A 22,154-nucleotide genomic window follows, 5' to 3' on the forward strand; every position below is an offset into this window, starting at 1 on the left:
TTACCGCACACTTTTGGGATAATTGTATGCATTTGACTCACGTTGAAGTTGTCGTCGATAAGGAAATCGAAGCCTAACAAGTCAAACGTTCCCGCTCTCTTGTGAAGTTTCTGACGAACACTGTGGAAACACGTCGTCATGATCTGATGCATGCGTTTCTAAGTAGAGAAAAGAAAGGTGAAATAAGAGTTGTAACAAAGAAAATGGCCTGCCGTTTGAGGAAGCCATTCAGCCGGCTGAGTCCAGTCGTTTGCAACATCTTGTCTGCGGGAATGCCAAGCTTTGAGTTCCGAAACAGAGAGACATTATAGAACACTTAACAGCAGTGACTTAAACTGTAAAAAATCGAGACTCGTCTGTCGAGCGATTACCAGCGATTGCCTCTTTCTTAGTGGGCGAATTTCGCCAGCTGCCGGCGCTTAGCGACAACCCTTTGAAAGAGAGCAGAGAGATTGTCACAATAAATACAGCTGTGCAAAACTTTCACTTGCGGCTACAGACTGACTGAACGTAAAGCAAAATCTAGTCCAATTAAAGGACATTGAAATTCACAGTATCAGTAAAATCCACTCACCGTGAATGTGGTGTAAACCCAATTCTCAGGAAGTTCTTTCTCCTTGGAATATTTCTCGTCGATGTAAGATTGCAAACGTTCGAAACTCCAAACAGTGTCTTCTTTCATAGATGAATACAGAGGATGTTTCTTTTGAACGTACTTTATGAAAGACAAAAATAGGAAAACATTTTTTAATTTATACCCCAGTTAACTTCATTCGTGCTTTACTCGTGTAAGAGTTACTAGTGAGCTAGTTCTAACCTAAAAAACCCTGACCTGATTGGTAAGGTGAGCATGCAGTCCAGCGGCATCCGGAGTGTAGGGTGTATACGGGACACACGAGAGTCGCACATATCCCGGATGATAGAAAACGATGAAAGGAGTGGTGCTAGCAATCAACATGTACGTACGAATGTCAAATTTACAGCCGTTCAGTAGAAGAGGGTTCATCACATATCTGCAACATAAAAAGAGATTTTATTGACTTACATGGCTTTACAATCACGTGAAAACCGCTTTAAATCGCCTGTCACTGTAGTGCTTGTTGAATTCCTGATGTTTAGCTTCGCGTGAGTAAACGTCATGGTGGATTTTAAGACGCCCCCCGTATGACTTACAAGGAATGGTTTTGGTGCCATTCTCTACTCTGTGAAAAAGTAAAGAAAATCTAAGCTACATAGCAAACGCGAAAAAATGGCGGGAAAAAGAAGGTCACGTGGTCCCTCTTGCTTTTCACGTTTCTCGTAAACGCGTTGCTATGTCTCTCTATTCGTTTTCCGACGCTTGCCAAGACTTACTCATTTTCTATTCTTTGGCAAAGGTTACTTGTTTTACAGCGCCGGGAAATAGCTACTCATTCTAGACGCCTGGTAAAAGATACTCATTAAACCGAGCTTTTCCCGTGCTTTACAAGGGTGACTATGAAAAGAAATCCGTCATTTTACGCAAAGTCGACATAGAAGAGTACCTTTGTATAACGCGTCCTTGCGGGGGCCTCACCAAACTCCTTCTGGCGCTTACATTATCACCTCCGTTCATGTTGAGTTTTTCGATCAGCTGCTCTTTGCTATTAACGAGATAAATTCCTTTTCCTTGATTCATACCCGTCGGTTTGCAGATCCAAATTTCGCCATCTGTACAAAAAAAAAAAAAAAGTGCTGTACGCGTTACAAGTATGCTGGTTATGCTATTTCAAGTTGTTTTCTTTTGGCGTGCTTTGGAGCAATTTTCGATGGAGATTTGAAAGAAATCCAGGTTTGCTAGATATTTTGCGTCACCATGCTCTGTAACTGGCCTAGAAAACGCGTCTAGGTGTCTCGACCAATCATATTTAACACTAAAGCCAACCGCGCCTTGACCTATCGCGTTTTCCCGCGCTCTAGCCGGTTTAAGGTATTTGCTGAGAATTCTTACTGAATCCTTGTTATGTCAACGTTTTCTCTGATTGGCCGAAGTGGTTACTTTAATTTTGGTTTCTCGAAATTCAGTTTACGAGTCCTACATTAGAGTAAGCTTTTTCTAACGAGTATGACACAAGAAAAACTACAAATCATGCAACAGATAAAACTAAGCCACCACATATCTAAGTGCCTATTTACATATGATCCAAAAAAAAATTTGGAGACGTTTTTACTGACCTTTGTAGACTTCATTCACAAACTTGGCTTTCTCTGTTGCGTTCATCAGTTTGTGAGTTTCCGGGACAAACTCGCTCATAGGAAATTTTAGCCTGCACACAAATAGTCAATGTAGAGAAACTTCTACTCAGCAAGTTATTTTGGCAACAAATTTTGGTAATCTTTTCATGTCCCTTCTTGTGCAAGGCCATGTTAATACCACAAACGTTTTGAAAACAATCCCTGTTACCCTTGATGGCCACAAACTCTCATTTCATTGAATGACTATCGTATATTTATTTTTTCTCTTCGGAGTACGTGTGCATTCAAAGACAACGAATGTCGTACCGTGTAACCCCGTTAATAAGGTCACCAAAGATCCCAAAGAAATTAAACGGGGTGGCCGTTTCACCGGGGTAGGATGAAAGGACCGTAGTGGTAACTATCGTATTTGTACTTTCTAAACAACTGTTCTATTTAACAAAAACCCGGAATGAAGATATTTACATGTACGTAAAGTAAATCGGCTGCTTGATTGTTAAATGACACAGATCAATGAAAATGACACATGGCAGACGTTTTGGTTCTCTAAATTTAGCGCCAGTTGCTGTCTTAATGGGGTAAAATTATAAAGGATTGTACTGCTTGGGATTTTAAAATGTGGCCGTTGGCGCTATTATCAGCTGATAACAATTACAAGGGGATTTTAATAAGAACATGTATGGCCGCTTCATCGCGTCAAAAGAAGTGGTCATAATAGCGAGTTGACCATATTACCGAGGTGGCCGTCAGGATGGGTACCAGAGAAAGAACAAATTGGTTAATTTCACAGCCTGCAGTGCAGGTGTCTTATTAGGGCGAGTTAAAGAAGCGCGCGATTGTTTATTGAAACGGTCATTTCTAATTTGGAGTTAAAGTTGACGGTAGGGGGAGGGGACGGGGAGGGGGGTGTAATATTCCCTTCCCCACCCTTACCAATTCGTTATATTTTTTTTGTCACCCCCTTGGTACAAATTTCCCTCTCTCCCCAGCCTTCCGTTTCCATTCCAATTTTCGCTGAGAAAAAACCGAGCATTCGCTAGCCTAAATTATGCCTGCTCTACAGGCTACTATTTTCAGACTGAAAAGTTATTTTCTTACTTGTTCTTGGCCATTTTCTCTTGCACCCGTTGATATTCCTCTAAGCTACACAGGAGACCCAGCTTTGTTGTCAACAAGTTGATGTTGGAAATGTGATTAGCCAATTGTTCACCTAAAATAACAGAAACGAAAAACAGAAATTAGGCCAATAGCCATGACAGGAAAAATCTGCTTTTGTCGCAGTTCTGAATGTTACCAAATTATTGATGTTGAAATGAACTGAACAAATGATCCTAATCTATTTCGCTTGAGCCTACTGGTCGAAACCGCTAAAGCTTATCCTAATTAACAAATGGTAAACATCACAGCGCACACTATTGAGTTACGGATGCACGCGGGAGGTTGCTAAGCACGAAAGAAGCGCAAGAGTAAGAGGGCCACTGGTTTGTCAGTTTTATACTGTTATGTGTTTTACCCTCTTTAAATAAAGTTGATCATTATTATTGTTAATAAGAGTCGCTCGAGGCGATAGCCGAGAGCGACTCTAGCTTCTTGGTTGCTTAGCAAACCTCTCAAGTGCAACCATAACTCAATAGTGTACGCTGTGGTGTATACCATTTGTTTTATAACATAACATTGATACATTGTAACTAAAGAGTTCCCTTTTATTTAACAAATCTTACGCGACCAGAAAAAACAAGCGCGCGCGGAAAAATAGTCTTTGCATTTGCTCGCGTCAGCAGCGTACACCCATGGGAAAATGGGGGACGCTAAATTGACCAATCAGAGCGCGTGCTTTGCTTTGGTTATGTTATAATTTCTGTAGGATAAAGCGACTAGAGGAACTACCACTCCTCTGAATGGGATGCTACTTATTTGAAGTTACCCCCAGCATCTGTCAAGTCAACCTTATTGTTCCCCCACACTGAATTACACTCCTGTTCCGAGAGGGATGGCCCGTAAGCAGGCCTCGTTATTTTCGCTACAAGGCGCGTTTTTCTCTGCCCGCAGGAAGATTGAGACGATTTGGGAAGAGGTTTACCAGGTTTGCCAGGGATCTGGCACTAGTGCTAGACCCTTGCAGACCTCTCGCCGCTCAAGGCCTTGTACATACCCGCGGGCGAAGAAACACTCGTGCCCAGGCCCACATAATGAGGAGGGGGCAAGGGGATTTTCGGTTTTGCATATTTTTAAATCGGTTTTTGGTGTTCATTGCGGTTTGCGGATTTTCCGTTTTGTAGCACTTGGTTTTCGGTTTTCGTCAAAAATTCTAACGGGTTTCAGATCTGGTATTCAATGTGGTTTTTGTTTTTTCCTATTTAGGTTCCGGCTTTTCTTCGGTTTGAGCAGCAATTACGCGCCTCCAATGCTCTCGAATGGCCGCAAAACTGAATCGAATCGTTCAGAGTTTTGACAAAGCTGGGATGTGAGAATTTAACGGCTTTGATTAATTTTGCATGTGGTTTTTAGTTTTGATCGAGTTTTTTTGCGGTTTTGGATGATTTTTTTTTTAACAGTTTTGCGGTTTCTAGTTGCGTTCGACGTCAGGAGAACGCTTCGTAATCTTTGGGGATCCTGTGGTCGATGGGATACCTGTGCATGCCAGGCGTGAAGATTCGAGATTTTTGGTTACTTGGACGGGCGATGTTCAAAATCTGCGCCATTTTGAATAATTATTAAGCGCGCGCACGAATTTTAAGCCCAATAGCCGGCCAAAGAAATTGCGGGCTCACCTGGTGGACATGCGCACACAACTATTTTTATGCGCAAGCAACTATACCTCGTGCGAGTGCGCACGCAACTATACCTCGTGCGAGTGCAAGCTGCTCGTGCGTCCGTGTCGCCTCCGTGGATATCTTTGGATTGTTCGGTAAGTTCATTTATTTTTCTCAAACTTCATGCGATGTTTCTTAAAAAGTTCATCGCTTCAACTTGTCAAAGCCTTACCAGGAAACTTTTTAGTACTCCTCCAAGAGCATGTAGAAAGCCCGATGTCGGCGTTGTCCGAACTACAACAAACCGAAGACCTTCGCTGCTCTCCTGCTTTGAATTGATGTCCTCGAATTTGCCGAACAACAAAGCAAATCAACCGATAACTCTGACACAAAGTTGTCTCAAAGCAAATCTACCAAGCCATTGTGCTTTGACACAAAGTTGTCTCAAAGCAAATCTACCAAGCCATTGTGCTTTGACCCATAGCGGTCACAAATACAAACCAAACAAACCGAGTCATTGTACTCGGTGGCCATTGCGCCAAATGACCCGTTGTGGTCACAAAGCAAATAAACCGAGTCATTCTGCTCGATGGCCATTGCGCCAAATGAAAAGTGACAAAAGTCAAATGGTTACCGGGCTGATAAGTGGTGATTGTAGTTCACAAGATCATGATAAGGCTTTGACAAGTTATTCTTCTGAGAAAATTGAAAATCATAGTGTAACTATTTCTGAAAATGTTGAAGTTCGTAAGAAAAGAGTGAATTGTCAGAGGAAAAGGGACAGGGAACCATCTCACGTTCCTGTTAAAATAATTCTAAAGGCACTAAGTAATACGAAGTCTAGGAATAGAATCAAGTCTTTTGTAAGACAACATCTTCCAGACAGTTCTTTTATCACTAATTTATGTAGAAATTACAACACCTGGAAATTCTGGTATACCAATGATCATTATTATAGTAAATTTGTTTTTTACATGAACATACAGAAAAGAAAATTTACAACAACAGATAACTATTCTACATGTAACTGTAGACAAACACATATCCGTGTGGCAGATTTAATGAATTCTGGTGGAAAAAGCTTTCCTCAAACTCATAATGATAATTCAAAATTAAATGGAGGTATGTCTCCTGAGAATGCTGTTAGTCATGATTTACCATGGGATTGTTTAACTGAAAGGCTTCGTCTCATAGGACTTATACCACATGATGTAGGTGGATTTGGAGATTGTTTCTTTAAATCAGTTTCACACCAACTGTATAGGACTGCTGACTTGCATCGTGAAATTCGTATGGCTGGAATTGGCCATTTACAGAGTTACCCAGAATTGTATATTGAAAGCATTTCTAATGATCACTGGAATAACTATATTCAACAAATGTCAAAACAAGGCACATGGTGTGATAACATCATAATGCAAGCTGTGGCCAATGCATACAACTGTGTCATTCATATCACACAGTCTAATATAAATTCACCTGAAAGTACAATCTTAACTCCTGTTGCTGATCAGGATGGACGAAAGACAATATTTATTGGATATATTAACGAGTTGCATTATGTTTCAACATTGACTGACAAAAACAGTAGATATAAAAACAAACTCACATGCATAAAGAGAAAATTATCAGAAACCAATGAAAACAGACATGGTAGACTTCTTAAGCACAGAAATTACATGAAAAGAGTCAAATATACAGAAACAGCTAATGAAAGGGCAAGCAGACTTGAAGATAAGAGAGGCACTTATAGAAAAACAATGTCTGAAGAAACTGCTGAAAAGCGAAAAGAGAGACTTAAAACTAAGAGAGACACTTATAGAAAAAGAGTGTCTGAAGAAACTGTTGAAAAGCAAAAAGAGAGACTAAAAAGTTACAAAGACTCTTATAGAAAAAGAACGTCTGAAGAAAATGTTGAAAAGCGAAAAGAGAGACTTGCAAATAGGAGAGCCAGTTATAAAAGGTCTCAAACAATTTCTGCAGGACAAAAAGAGAGCTGTGCTGGTCCAGTTCACGAACAAAAACATGCACAAAATAACATGAACGATTTTCATAAGTCCAATCAGTATTCAGTTTGCCAATGCACTGTCTGTTTTGAAGCATGGCCATTGAAATCCAGTCCAAGGAAGGTTGATCACTACCAGTGTCAGAGGTGCATACGAGATAAACAACAACCAAAAAAGTTTTCTAAGGAAAATGACATGGTGCCATCATTAGTACCTTTACAACTGCAGGGGCTAACCCAAGTAGAAGAAATGCTTATTGCACGTGCACTTCCTGTTATGCGAGTTTACATAAAACCTGGTGGACAAAGGGGCTATTCAGGCCACTGTATCAATTTGCCTCAGGATATAGCTGAACTAGCACATTCTCTGCCTAGATACCCAAAAGATCTATCTGTTATTGTTGTTAAGATGAAAGGTAAAGAGAACAGTTTTAAAGATGTGACAGTGCGAAGGCAAAATGTAGCTGATGCACTACAATGGCTTGTTAATAATAACTCACACTACAAGGACATAACCATCAATCAAAATTCTTTAAATTCTTTACCAGAACATGGTGTTCCACATGGTCTTCTCTCGGTTGAAACAGAGAATATAGATTTGGATGCCACATGTGAACCTGACTTAGGTCCTCAAAATGAAGATGACATTGTTTATAATGAGGGTACTGAAATGAGTAGTTTTCTGCCTATTCCAGAGTGTCAGCAGCAAGAAATAGAAGCTGTGCGCCAACAATTGTCTAATGATTCTAATCACTTGCCCTGGCCAACAGTTGGCAGTGAACCATTAAACGAGTATGTAACTCCCTATTTAGCAACAATGGCTTTCCCAACATTATTTCCAGATGGTAAGGGTGATCCTACTAACCCATCATTACGCCGAGATATACCACTCGGAGAAAGAGTAAAGCACCTTTTAAAGTTTGGAGAAAACAAGAATGACAAATGGGTATATCGCTTTGCTACTCACCCCAGATTTGGTTACTGGGCATTGAATATGATACAAAGAAAACGTATTCTGCAACAGACAGGCATGTTCCTAAAACAAAACCCAGGAGAAGCTCATTTGACTGCTGAGGAGCTGCGGCAAATGGCAACTAGCAATAACACAAGTATGTTTATATCTAAGATATCACGCTATCTTAGTAACATTACTGGTTCTAATGCTTATTGGCACAAAGCTAAAGAAGATTTAAAAGCAATAATAGCCCATGCTGGAGCTCCAACATTCTTTTTCACATTCTCCTCTGCTGATATGCATTGGCCTGAACTTCATGCAATTTTTGGCAACTCAGTCAGTATTAATTCAACTGAGAACAAACGGCAGAATGTCATTAACAATCCTCATATTACAGACTGGTTCTTTACACAGCGTTTAGAAAGTTTTATTAAATACTGGTTATACAATTCACTAGATGCTGAGTGGCACTGGTACAGATTTGAATATCAAGCTAGAGGTAGTATACATTGTCATGGTGTAGCAAAGCTGAAAAATGATCCAGGTTTATGTAAACTCTCAGAAACAGCTCTAAAAGGCTATTTGGCTGAAATGTCCACTAATACAGCTGAGCAAGTCAATATACTAGAACTCAATCAACAGATAGTGGATGGGAAAAAGGCTTCTCAGGTAGTTTGTCAGTATGTAGATTGGTTATTGTCTACATATAATCCAGATCCACCAGATAATGGCACATGGGTGAAGCCCTCTATTCATCCTTGTCAAAAGCGTCACAAGGACCTTGTAAGTTTACAAGACTCTGAACAAGATTATGTTGATTTGTTGAATACTGTACAAAGGCACACTCGCTGTAGTACAAACTATTGTCTTAGAAAGAAACAAAACGAAACAGAACTGAAATGTAGATTTAAGTTTCCATTTCAACCTTGTGTTAATACAAAACTAGAGTTTGAGCCCATTCATACAAAAGATCGAAGCACTCAATACAAAGCAAAGATCATAACAAAGAGGAATGATAGCAGACTCAATAATCACCAACGACTTCAGCTTCAAGGCTGGAGGGCAAACTGTGATATTCAAGTAATCATTGATTATCATGCATGTGTTGAATACCTTGCAAAATATGCTTCAAAAGGTGAACCAAAGTCACCTGTAATGAAACTTGCATTTAATTCTATTGTCCGTAATTGCAACAACAATAGCAACCCTACAAAATTGATAAAAAAAGTGATAATGAAATCACTTGGCCAACGTGACTTCTCTGCACAAGAGACTATGCATCATCTCATGTCACTGAAACTTGTCAGCTCATCATTTAATGTGGTACCTATTAGTCTAAATGGTTCACGTAGAATCAAAACTATAACAAATGATGGAGATACTGTAACCAATGACTCATTGCTTGATACTTACGCTAAAAGGGAAAAATATATTCAAACCATCCCAGATATAATGGCTCTTAATTTCATTCATTTTGCAACAAAATACAAACTTGTCAACAACAAACTAACAGTTCAGCCTCATAACATGATTCCCAGAGTTTTTCCAGTATTTTCTTCCAATTCAAAAGGTCCAAATTTTGGACTTTATTGCAAATATCAGTTACTTAAGCACAAACCTTGGCATACTACACAAGACAATGCCTGGGATTGTCAGGAAGGCACTGATGAAATATACATCACAAAATGGAAGGAATTTCTACAAACACCATATGCTGAAGAGCATGTTCCTGACTGGTATGAAAAACTACAAAGTGTACAGAATAACACAGAAGAGGAACCAAATATAGAGCACTCTTCAGAAGAGCTTCCACAGCGTGAAGAGTGGATGGATTTAGCAGATCTCATACCTGGGTATTTTGTTAACCAAGATAATATAACACAACAAACCTCTCAGCCTGATTATGACTGGCAAAATGACAAGATTAAGTATGCAAATCACTTAATACAGGAAATGCCATCCTGGGTAAAAACTAAGAAAGATACTTTGGATTCTACCTTTGGTTTGCAACAACAAAATATTGATGTTAATACATTCAGTGACATGCAAAGACATGCCTACAATATGGTGAAAGCACATTCTGAACAAGCCTGCCCTAAAGATCCATTGCTTCTTATTATACTTGGAGTTGCCGGTACAGGGAAAAGTTACCTCATTAATGCCATCCGAAACCTGCTCCAACACTCTTGTGCAGTGACTGCCACAACTGGCAAAGCTTCATTTAACATAAACGGATGTACAATCCATTCACTATTAAAATTGCCTGTTGGCCCAAGACATAACAAAGAATTAACAGGACAAGGGCTTGTCACATTACAAACCAAGCTGAAAGATATCAGTTATATCCTAATTGATGAATACTCTATGCTAGGACAAACATTGTTTGGCTGGATTGATAGACGCTGCCGACAAGCAACAGGCAAAAATGACAAAGTATTTGGTGGTAAATCCATGATATTAGTTGGTGACCCAGCTCAATTGCCTCCAGTGGCAGATAAGCCATTATATCATTCGAGACCCTCCAGTTCTACAGGTGAACAAGGCTATTTAGCTTATCACATGTTTGGCAATGTTGTAAAACTGTCAGTAAACCAGAGGGTTCAAGGCTTAAATCAACAGCAAGCTCAGTTTAGAGATTTACTCATACGCCTTCGCACAGGAGATTCTAATGAGCAAGATTGGAAACTTCTTTTGGCAAGACAGCCTTCCATAGCATTGAACGTGAATGAGTTTCAAGATGCCACTAGGCTCTATTTCAGCAATGAAGAAGTTGCTAATTATAACTTTGAAAAGTTATCAGAACTTCATCAGCCAATAGCCTGCATCACTGCACGTCACTCTAGTGATATAGCTAAGAAAGCAAGTTCAGATGACATGTCAGGTTTACAACCGACCATTTTCCTTGCAAAAGGTGCACATGTAATGCTTACCATGAACCTATGGATAGATGTTGGACTTTGTAACGGTGCAACTGGAACGGTTGAAGATTTCATTTATGCAAACAACCAGCAACCACCAGACTTGCCTGTCGCTGTCATAGTAAAATTTAATGAGTATAGAGGTCCATCTATCAGTGATAGCATTCCACGATGTGTGCCTATATGCCCAATAACAATAACCTCACAGACACTAGATGGTTTACATGAGAGACAACAGTTGCCTCTCAAACTTGCTTGGGCAATCACAATACACAAGAGCCAAGGGTTAACACTGCCAAAAGCATGGATTGACATTGGTCAGACTGAAACTACTGCAGGCATTTCATATGTAGCTATAAGCAGAGTGAAAACACTTTCATCTTGTATTATTGAACCAATGACTTTTGAAAGACTTAAGAGTCTTAAGAAATCCACTAATTTAAAATATAGACTTGAAGAAGAAAGCAGGCTATATAATCTAGCAAATATAAATTGATCCCAAGTTGAGTGATGCGAACAAAGTCACTCACAACAGTACAGCACCCAAAATTGATTAATTAGAATAAATTGATTATACGGCCTTCAACACATGCATACATAAATGATTTTTTTTATGGTTATAAATAGTTCACTTTCCAACTACATTTAAAGCAAAGTTCCATGTAATGTTTCAGAGTGTTGTATTAACTAGGGTTTAAAGGTATTTTAAACACCCTCCTAAAACATCTGTATACATCCTTATTTTTTTTTTTTTTTTCAACAGACAAGACAGAGATCTAATATGGCTTCAGGTATGTATCTCCCGGTCATACTTAAATATTATGGTTATACGTTCCTTTCTTCTATTAAACTAATGCTTCTTGTTTTAAAATCATTTTATAACCTTACCTGCTCTATATGCTCTCATTAATAAAACATGTTATTTTGAACATCTAGGTATTAGATGTACACTGTTTCCTATCACTTTTGTCACCCTTTAATGTTCTCATGTAGTTATATGATACAATTTATTTTTCCCACACCTCTTGCATGTTGATGGCAAACTTTGGCCAAAATATCCCTGTTTTGTACTAAAAATAATCTTAATTACAGTAATTAATGAGTGGTGAACTGCTCCTGTTTTGCTAAATTTTAACACTTCCCCTTCTATTAAGCCCTTCCTTTCTATTTAGCCCCCCCCCCCCCCCCCAATGCGCCTTAAAACAATAAGCCCCCTGTGGGCTTAATAGAGGATTTACAGTACATGAAACAAGGAGACTAATATTTACACATATGTTTTTTTCAAATAACACAAGCTACCTTATGCAGTAATCCCATCCATGCCAAATTTATTACATTAATCTAAATATCTTTTTACCTCCTCCTACAGAAAAACAAGACATAACTTGCTTTGTGCATAATGTCTCACCAGTAAAAAAATCTGGACCAACAAACTACTTTAACTGCCACCTTCAGACAGAGAAAGATCTCATTGGCAGTGTATGCTTTGCAACTGAAAAGAAGGAAACTCTTGATGCAATGGCCACACAAAGATCACCGGTTAAAATTTCAAATTTTAACATCAGCAATAAGTATGGACGAAGTGATGTAGTAATAAACAGGAACACAACCATCACTTCAACAACAGCTGATTTTCCTTACAAAGCACAAGATGATGTCACATCAATTGCATCCTTGTCAAAAGTAGCACCACAACAGCTAGTGTCAATAAAAGGAAAGATATCACATCTAAGTGCGACCAAAACTATAGTCATCCAAGATTCTCCTGTCAAAAAACAGGAAGGCTATATAGTTGATCCATCTGGTTACATAAAAGTTATTTTCTGGGGTGAGCATGTTGACAGCGTCACACCACAGTCCACCTATTTCTTCAACAACTTGAGAATGAAAGTATCTCAGAATCAAAGATACTTGAACACACCAAAACAAGATAATTTATACACCATCAAGGACGCTGAACCCTTCAAACAAACATTACCTGAAGTCAATGACATCTCAACAACAACAGAAACCATTGGAGAAATACTAGGAATAAGCAGTGTCACCAAATACAACTGTTGTTGTTCATGTTCAAAAAAAGTTACAATCAAGGGAAAAATTGCAGTCTGCGATAACTGCAAAGTAACACAAAAGGCAACCAGCTGCAGTGTAAAGTGGACACTCAAGATCCATATCCAAAACTCCAAACAACCACTGCAGAAGCTTCAGCTACAGGTTTATCAAGAAGCAGTGTCAAAGTTGTTTTCAATTTGTCACTTAATTGCAAATGAAACAACAGAGGAGGAAATCACAGAGGCTGTCTTAAACCTAGACACAGTTAAAGTATGCTTTGACACGCAAACGCGAAAACTTGTGGACATTGAAAAAATTGCCATTTAACATGTTTTGTTGCATTTTCCTTTGTAACAAACCAATCTCTAGTAACTATTTAAGTTACTAATAATTCATGCTATGAGATACAAACACTAAAACTTTTAGATATCACAAAAACTTTTATAGCACTTCATTTTTGAATTTCATATTAAACTTTCTTGAAACTATTCCATTTACTATTATTCATGTTACTGTTAGAAAAATTAGTCTCGCTCATTTAGTATCTAAACTACATTGTAAATGAGTAGATTCTCATGTTTTAATTATTGCATTTTACCTTGTGACTAATCGAGTTAGTATCATCCAGGGCCCAGTTGTTCAAAAGACGATTACTGCTAACTCACGATTAAAGCTTAATCAAAGATTTAATCTCTTTTGTTTAAAAAGATTTCAAAAGCTAATTATAAGCTGCACATGAAGTCAAATCGAAAAATAAAACTAAAGAGCAAGAATCCTTAAGAAAATCTCTTTTGGTTATTAATTTAACTGGAATAAAATTTGACGCTAACCTGGGTTTGCTTAATCGCGCTTTGAACAACCCGGCCCTGGTTACTGTTAAGATAAGAAAAATAGTTAAACAATGCTGACACACAAACACGAAATATTTAGACATGGAAAAAAATCTAAGTTTCATAGCATTTTGAACTTCATCACAGCTTCATGTTCCAGTTGTTGTTATAAAATTTAGTCTATCTCTTTCAGTTTTTCAAGATACTAAGTAGATTGACATGTTTTTTTACATTTTCTCTTGCAACTAACCAATCCCATGCAACTATTCAAGTTACTATTCATGTTACTATTAAAAATTTTTTGTTAAACTATGGTATGACATGCAAACACCAGAACTTTTAAACATTGCAAAAAGTTTCATAGCATTACCAACTTCATAACTTTCTTGAAACTATTCAATTTACTATTATTCATGTTACCGTTACAAAAATTAGTCTCACTCATTTAGTATCTGAACTACATTGTAAATGAGTAGATTGACATGTTCTAATTACTGCATTTTACCTTGTGACTAATCGAGTTAGTATCATCCAGGTTACTGTTAAGTTAAGAAAAATTGTTAAACAATGCTATGACACACAGACACGAAACGTTTAGACATGGAAAAATCTAATTTTCATAGCATTTTGAACTTCATCATAGCCTCATGTTGTTGTTATAAAATCTACTCTATCATTTTCAGTTTTTCAAGATACTGAGTAGACTAACATGTTTTGTTACATTTTCCCTTGCAACTAACCAATCCCTTGTAACTATTCAAGTTACTATCATTCATGTTACTGTTACAAAAGTTAGTCTCCCACAATCAGTATCTAAACTACATTGTAACTAAGTAGATAAACATCTTTGGTTACATATTTGGGTTTCACTATTAAAGTTGCTATTGTTCATGTTGCTCTTTAAATACTTCGTCTTTCTCATTTAATCTCTCAACTAATTTCCTCCTCTGTTTTTGTATGATTTTAGCTAAATTCATTGAACTTCTAACGCACTTATTAATCTTTGATTACTACTAGTATACCCCCTACCCCCTCAGTGAGCGACTGCTGGCACACTACACAAACCCACGCAAATTTTTGACCTAGAATCCAACAAGTTAACTATCGCCCTTGATGGCTCGTTGAAAGATTTTACTTCTTTCCTAACACAGTTGCAGTACACGATAGAGAGATTCAGCACCGTGTTTAAGTGAAACGGCAAACGTCAGCCTCCTTTAACACGTTCCACGTAAAATAGCATGAACCTTACTACTTTAGCTTCGCGTGAGCTCACGTCATGTTAGATTTGAAGGCACCCTTGTTAAGACTTACAACAAAAAGTTTTGGTGCCCTTTATCCAGCCACTAACTTCTACTCTGTGTGACAAAAAGTGAAGAAAGTCTTACGTAGACGGTAATTGCGAAACACGTCACTTTCACGTAGAAACGGCCAACGACCAACCGCAACCGGCCAACGTGAAAAAATGGCAGGATAAACGAGGTCACGTGGTCACTCGTGCCGTTCACGTTTCACCTAAACGCGTTCATAAATCTCTCTACTCATTCCACTTTTACAGGGAAAACAGCTGAAAATCAAGGAACAGAAAATGTACTGACCATCTCTGAAATTTCCATAGTTAATCTGACTCTTGCACTCAACCCATTTGAGTTTGAAGGATTCGTCCAACTTGTCCTCAATTCTAGACCACCCAAGTGAAACTAACGTTGATTCGATCCTAGGTACCAAAGAGAATACTCAAGATTTTGTCTAAACTAATGCTCTGTTTACTGAGTCAACAAAAAACCTTACCCAGCTCTTTCAGAAAAGCTGGTTGGGTTTTTTTTAGCTCTGAGGCAGCATGTCAGGTGTCAAATCTTAATAAAAAAATAGTAAATTCTGTTTACGAGCCAAATGGCCCGTCAGGCCGGCGCTTAATTCCGGTTTCCGTACCATGAAGCAACTAAGAGTATTTCTACTCCCCCCCCCCCCCCCCCCCTGAATGGGATGCTAGTCCATCGCAGGGTTACCCCCAGCATTAAATTCACTGGTACCCATTTATTTTCCTGGGTGAAGAGAGGCACTGTGAGAGTAAAGTGTCTTGCCTAAGAACACAACACAATGTCCCGGCCGGGGCTCGAACCTGAACCACTTGATTCAAAGTCATGCGCACTAACCATGAGACCACCGCGCCTCAACAAACCCTATTAACGACACTTTGAGGTGCAGTATGGACCTGTATGCAAACTTCTGGTCAATTAAAGAACAGTTCGTACATCTGATCACTTTAATCATCGGCTATATTTTATTCCACACATAATTACTCAATTAACAATGAAATTTAAAGGGTGATCAATCAATAACCAATAAGCAATCACTTGATAACTCATTGAGAATAGCCAAGTAAACTCATTATTCAGAGAATTCTCCAGTTCCCAATGTCTCCTGAGTGAACACCCTCTTTTCCTCCCCTAAATGCACAAAAGCTCCATTTTGCAAGAAAGAATAATTTAGACATGTTTCATTAATTAATTTAATGAATCTATTCTCACATCCAATTTCCATTCCCTCCTCCAATGAAGAAGTGTGGCTGTTTATCATTCATGTAACCACGAACTGATCTTGTGCCACTCCTTCCAGGGGAGTCCCTGTTGTTGTTCTTTTCATTTCCATTTCCTCTTCTGTTGCCTGAGGGACCACTCCCTAAGTCTGTGTTAAAATGATCAAAATTATTAATTCACAAAGCCCAACCAGAATTCAACCTGGATCAGTAGCAATAATCACCCTTCCCTGGAAGGGACACTAGTCCTTCACAAGGTTGTGCTCAACAGTTTGTCAGGCTTCCCTTGTTTACTGGTTAGATACTAATTCCTACCCCTGAGTTACGAGGGGCACGGTCAGTAATGTGTCTTGCCCAAGAACACACCTTAATGATGAGATCTCATGAAATCCTGACCTTTTTAACTGCAGTGAAGTGCACCTGGTTGCGATTGTTGCACCATCTTTCCAAATTCTGCAAAAATTCTTCTTCAAACTACTTTTATTTTTTAAATTGCCATATGATTAATATTGTCATTGATGGGAAGAAACAAATGCTGATAAACAGTCATAATCCGCATCAAAACAAAACAAATACTAAAAAAGGCCTACTCCACCAACCTTTTCCATTTTTTGTTGCCTTTGAGGGAGACACAGACCTTCTGGACTTGCTTCCACTGTGATTACTGTCTGAGTTGTTAGGACACTGATTTATAACAAACTGATCACAATTCATGCCAGTATGCATAAAGTCAAAACACTCTAAAGATGAAGAATTTTCCTTACAGTCATCTAAATTTCCAAAATCATTCTCATCATTGTCTTGCGGAAAACCATAATGGCAGCCACAACGTTGATGTATGCAACTGACTTTTGCATGACAACACTGAGGACAATGACAGTCTTGGTCAGTGTTTGACTGCACTGTTGAATCCATTTTTGTTTTCCTAGCAGAGTGATCCTTTGGAATCATATCGTTGTTGGGATTATTTGAAGAGGAATGTTCTGCGTGTTGAGGGCTTGAGTGTAACTTGATTCCTTCGACATCAGAAATCATGTCATAACATTCACTCTCAATATCCATGCTTATCTTAGTCAGCAACCAAGAAACACATTCATCAAGGTTGTTGAAGTTTTTCTGTGACAGTTGGGCTGTTGTAGTTGTAGAAGCACAATCAGAGGAAACTGTATCATGACAAGTATTTGAGTATGGAGAAGTGATGTGCAATGAAACAGCTTTTTGACATAAATTCTTTTTGTCAGAGGAACTTTGACTCTCATTTTCTGAGCAAGGAGGCCTCTGTTTATTGTCATTTACGTGACTTCCAATCTCCTCGTCTGAAAGTTCTTCAGCATTTTGATCTTCTGTTTCATTTGCTTGATCTTCAGCAAAGATGGACCTCTTTCCTGGCTTATACTGTGATCGCTTCCATGAATGTTCTGGGCAATGGCTTTGACAGATTCCCATCAGCCACGTATCAATTGATTTGAAATGATATTGCATGCTGTGATAGCTCTTGGCATTGAACTTGTAGGAGTCATGGTATTGAACCCTGTACAAACAGAAATTATATTTACACTGTGACTGCTCCTTGAAAACAAAAATAAAACAATCCGCTAATCAATACAGAGCTCGACACTGACGGAAGCCAACTATAGCCACAGACTAGTAGAAATTCAGTTTTGGCTAGTGGTTTTTGTTTTGATTTTCACTGGCCAGTTTGGCTAGTAAACAAACTGAAATTGTTGTAACATCTAAGTTGTCACTAGTAGCCACTTGGCTAGTAAGTTAAAAAGTTAGTGTCAAGCCGTGCAATAAATCAAAAACTAATTTTCTAAACCACAAGTCTTGAGTCCCTTTACAACCTAACATCAGTATGCATATTCTCCATACTGTTCTCCATACAATTCCCTTGGTATTGTCAAGGAGAATTTGTTTATGGATCAAAGCTTCTTAGGTTGGTGATCATTTGCTTTACTCTCATTATCTTTAGTAGCATCACTGTCACGAGAAATTGGATGCTGATCTCTCTTCACATTTATGGTTAAGATACCGATTGTGTGGTCTTCTAGTTATGCATAACTGCCAACTCTCCTGGTTTTCCGGGGAGTCTCCAAGTTTTTCATCAAATCTCCGTCTCCCAGTTAGAGTGCTCACCAAATCTCCCAGTTTCCCAGTTAGAGCGCTCACCAAATCTCCTGGGAAATACCTACCCTGACTTGTTTCAAATTTGTTTTCAATAATTTAGTTGTTTTCGAGATGTCAAAAAGGATGTAGTGCTCTTATCTCAGCCATTCTCAATCATAAAAAGTAAAACAGAGCATTCTAGTTGATATACATTTAATGAGTACCATAATTGGTCAGAAATCATCCAAACAAATTGTAAAATACATGATAGAAATTTGGCGCAGTTCAAGTTGTCACAAGCAGCTTACATCGGTCAAACTGAGACGTCTACAGATTTTTGTTACTCTGGTGGTTGGCAGGTGTGGTTAATTGGTGAGTATTGCTGAAGAGGGCTGTTGACAGTAACTATGTTTCAACAACCTTAGCTGAAGTCAACATCAATCAGAATAAAGAGTTATCTTACTTCCCCTTCTGCCATCTTGCACCAATTGTCTTCTCTCCATCTCCTGCCCAAACTTCAACGTGGACCATGTTGTGACGCTGCTTCTTTGCTTAAAGTTTCGAGATCAAAATTTGCCTCAGTCAGTTAATGGCAGACTATAACTTATGATAACTCCTTCAGGTATGCTGTACTTTAAAAGTCTTCCAACCGAAAGTAAGGTCATTGGCCTCCTGAATACTCGCTGACAGATGATACTGACATCATCAGGCTTGATGAACCTTACAAGTTCAGCAATTTTTGGTAGTAGCTGGAAACTATTAATAACATCATACAAGAGAGGAATTTACACTTGGGGATCTTTCAGCCTTGAGAAACCTCACAAGTTTTGCAATTTCTGAAAGTTGCCAGGACACTTCAGTCAACTCAGGATGTAATGTTAATGTTAACAAAAATGTCATAACTGCATGACATAAATAGGTAAAATCACTGACAAAATTAATTAATGAGTGTACCTTGAAAACATGGTATAAGACCTCTAACTCAACATCAAACTAGTTGCCAAGTAAACCTTTTGGTCAGTTTGTGCAATTGCAATAAGCAGACAGATGTTTTAGAAATACCTACATTTTGTATTATGATAGATTCCAGACACAAACACAAGATCTCCTGGCTTCAAGTCGTCAGTTTTCTCCGCATCAAGAGGAAGTGTATCATACTGCAAAAATGAGCAGAAAACTTCTAAGCATGGACGTTACTCCCCCTAAAGCTGTGTTGATAACAACTCTTTACCATGTAGGCCTGATTCCATGGGCCAACTTCAAAACCAAAATCTTCTTTGAGATCTCGAAGTACTCTTCTGATCAAACCACAACAATCAAGAAAGAATGGTGCATTGAACTCTGCTGCTGCGGAGAAACAAAATGCCACTTCTATCACATACTGTAAACAATCAAAGGGTGAAAATAGAAAAATGGTATAATTTCAGTAACAAAAACAAAATTTAGTGCAAATTGCCAAACAACACATACTTGAAACAAGTCATGATTAAAAATTTTTCATCAGTCTCAGTGACAGCTTATGTTGCCCACCCATCTCCCCCCCCCCCCCTGCCTGCCATTAGTTGCCTGGGTCAAGTTGCCCACTACTGCCCCAAGCTGAGTGACTGCATGTGCCCCCAAGTGAAGTTGCATAGCCCCCAAACTCAATGAGCATTTTTCAAACTGATAAAAAATTAGAATCCACTCTAATTCCCTCCACCTAAAATCGCTTTGAATTCTTAAAAATTAGACAGGTACAAGGATTGCTCCACTGCTTTCAACATTTTCTTTACCCATCATGCTTGAAAAAAAGGAAAAGCACTATACAACCCAAGCACTGCCTAACAAAGTCCAACCAATCAAAATCTTGTGGACAACCCTGGATAAACATGTCATTTTCTCTTGATTTTGTAAAACAACATGCACATTTCTGTCTTGTAAAAACTGCTATTACTCATTTTCAATGTACAAAGTAAACAAATTTGAATTTTACTTCCTGGCTCCTGATATTTCTTGGCATAAGGCACACCAAAGTACAGCTTGCACTGCTCAACAAATTTCATGCGGAGCTTGTTCATTTTGACAGGATCAGCTCTCCATTTGGTGGTCTCCTTGTCAACTTGTTTGGATAAACGTATGGCATTCTGTAATGTTAAGAGTCATAATGAAATTGTCAATACATCTACAGCAGAGCTGATGACATAACAATTTTTATCTATAAACTTCCAAGGCAATATTTGAACTTAATACCTCCAGAACTTGTGCAGTTTATCTGGCAATGTTGTTTGAGGTTGTTTAAAAGATCTCCCTTTTTAAGATGTAGAGCAAGTTAAATTTTAACTAACATTTATACAATAATATTTCACTAACAATTCCAAATCAAAAAACAGACAAGGCATATTCTGTACATTAGCATTCACTCAAAGAAATTTAACTGATAAATGAAAGTTCAGTTTATCTTTGACAAGTGTTGCTCCAAATTATCTACAGGTCAACAACCAATAAATTCACATCAATCAAAACTATCTCCCTCCTATTTCTGAGAAAACTATGTCAAGTATATCTGGCAATTACACGATTTAAATAAATGTCAGATTCAAATCTGCTGAGGTTTACAAACATCATGAAGAGAAATCGCTCCTAAGGATTGCAATTGATTTAAAACAACTTCCAACCGTCTCACTTTGTTTTCTTCATCGTTTAAAATAGTAACATGCTTGTGGCCACAACTTCAATTTGTCATATCGTATTTGGCGACAAGTTATAACATCGAGGGAATTAATCTCAGAGCAACACGAAAGTTACGAAAAACAGCAAACAGAGAGACAAATTATATTGTCGCTTACAAGTGAAAAGTTTACCTGTCTCTTCTTTCGAAATTTCTTAAAAGCATCTTGTAGACTTTCCCCTGATTTCGCCTTCTCTTCAGCAGCCCCACACAACGTAAGAATATCTTCGCTTTCTGTCGTATTTTTTCGCTTGCTTTCTTCCATTTTTTTCACACGAAGTTCACTTAAAGAAAATCGTGTCATGATAAAGCGTTCTGAGTAAAGAGATCTTCGGAAAGCTTTAATCTTTGAACCAAATTGTCCTAAATCACAACAAATGAGCTTTCATTATGATCGATCGTAAAAAACCGTTTTGTGTTAGGCGTTTGTAACCAAGGGTGACAACAGCCTGTCTCCTCCCCTCTCAGTGGCAAGTGGATACGAGCTCTACGACTGGCAAGTGAACAGCGTGCAACGTAAAAACAGATAACACTACAATGGACTATTTTTCCACTTGAATCACTCTAAATAGATTGCCTGCTATTTGTACTACAGTGGTTTGAGAAAGTGTATTTTCTTTATGGAGTTTAATTTTGAAGAAACTTTTAGATCTATAACAATTTGAGTCTTGATCGATCAATCTCAGAGCAGACTGGAAATTTTGTCGCTGCAAATCAAAATTCATATGTTCCACAGACAACAAAAGAAATTTCGGTTTCACAATACGTGTTTACGCCTACCTTGAACACCCTGATAACAACGATATTGTTGATCTGCGTCAGAGCAAGACAGACACTATATCTCAGATAGCAACTAACTGCATATCGATTTCCAACGGTCCACCCACGGTCAAAATATTGCAGAGAAATGGGGAAATAGGATTGTTGAAGCCTAGTGATACCTCCTTCATCGTTAAAACCAGTTGAGTATCATGCGAAAATTTTGTGTTTATGTCATGTCAGAGATAAGAGATCACATTTCAGCCGAAATGAACCCGCGATTCGAGGCTTGCGGTTTTCCGCAAGAAAGTAACATGAT

General features: G+C 38.4%; 3 protein-coding genes across 6 annotated transcripts in view; 2 read left to right on the plus strand and 1 right to left on the minus strand.

The window, feature by feature from the left end:
- Window positions 1–22,068, minus strand: part of LOC111327109 (uncharacterized) — a 25,569-nt gene extending 3,501 nt beyond the window's left edge. Inside the window, exons 1-15 of one of the 4 annotated variants that reach the window (XM_088731106.1) lie at window positions 21,857–22,068; window positions 21,210–21,360; window positions 20,342–20,492; window positions 19,601–19,716; window positions 19,436–19,526; window positions 18,833–18,920; window positions 16,863–17,794; window positions 16,256–16,412; window positions 15,323–15,441; window positions 3,313–3,424; window positions 2,194–2,285; window positions 1,524–1,689; window positions 833–1,013; window positions 575–715; window positions 42–158 (exon numbers count right to left, since the gene is read on the minus strand). In XM_088731106.1, the coding sequence (XP_088587232.1) occupies window positions 42–158; window positions 575–715; window positions 833–1,013; window positions 1,524–1,689; window positions 2,194–2,285; window positions 3,313–3,424; window positions 15,323–15,441; window positions 16,256–16,412; window positions 16,863–17,794; window positions 18,833–18,920; window positions 19,436–19,526; window positions 19,601–19,716; window positions 20,342–20,492; window positions 21,210–21,341 (2,595 nt within the window). In that variant the 5' untranslated portion in view covers window positions 21,342–21,360; window positions 21,857–22,068. Of the gene's footprint in view, window positions 1–41; window positions 159–574; window positions 716–832; window positions 1,014–1,523; window positions 1,690–2,193; window positions 2,286–3,312; window positions 3,425–15,322; window positions 15,442–16,255; window positions 16,413–16,862; window positions 17,795–18,832; window positions 18,921–19,435; window positions 19,527–19,600; window positions 19,717–20,341; window positions 20,493–21,209; window positions 21,571–21,856 lie in introns of those variants that run through there. The other 3 variants (XM_088731104.1, XM_088731105.1, XM_088731103.1) reach the window with 3 other exon arrangements.
- Window positions 4,758–11,636, plus strand: LOC148724609 (uncharacterized). The gene has a single exon (XM_088731079.1). It carries the CDS (start codon window positions 5,015–5,017, stop codon window positions 11,339–11,341), a length of 6,327 nt encoding a protein of 2,108 aa, XP_088587205.1. The 5' UTR covers window positions 4,758–5,014; the 3' UTR covers window positions 11,342–11,636.
- Window positions 11,368–14,632, plus strand: LOC148724610 (uncharacterized). Its single transcript, XM_088731143.1, has 2 exons — window positions 11,368–11,636; window positions 12,215–14,632. Exons 1-2 carry the CDS (start codon window positions 11,627–11,629, stop codon window positions 13,222–13,224), a joined length of 1,020 nt encoding a protein of 339 aa, XP_088587269.1. The 5' UTR covers window positions 11,368–11,626; the 3' UTR covers window positions 13,225–14,632.
- Window positions 22,069–22,154: the final 86 nt, after the last annotated feature.

Source organism: Stylophora pistillata, chromosome 8 (assembly GCF_964205215.1).
Source record: "Stylophora pistillata chromosome 8, jaStyPist1.2, whole genome shotgun sequence".
NCBI lineage: Eukaryota > Metazoa > Cnidaria > Anthozoa > Scleractinia > Pocilloporidae > Stylophora > Stylophora pistillata.

Bases quoted from the DNA above. Each gene is read 5' to 3' on its own strand.
- LOC148724609 (XM_088731079.1), top strand. From the start codon at position 5,015: ATGCGCAAGCAACTATACCTCGTGCGAGTGCGCACGCAACTATACCTC.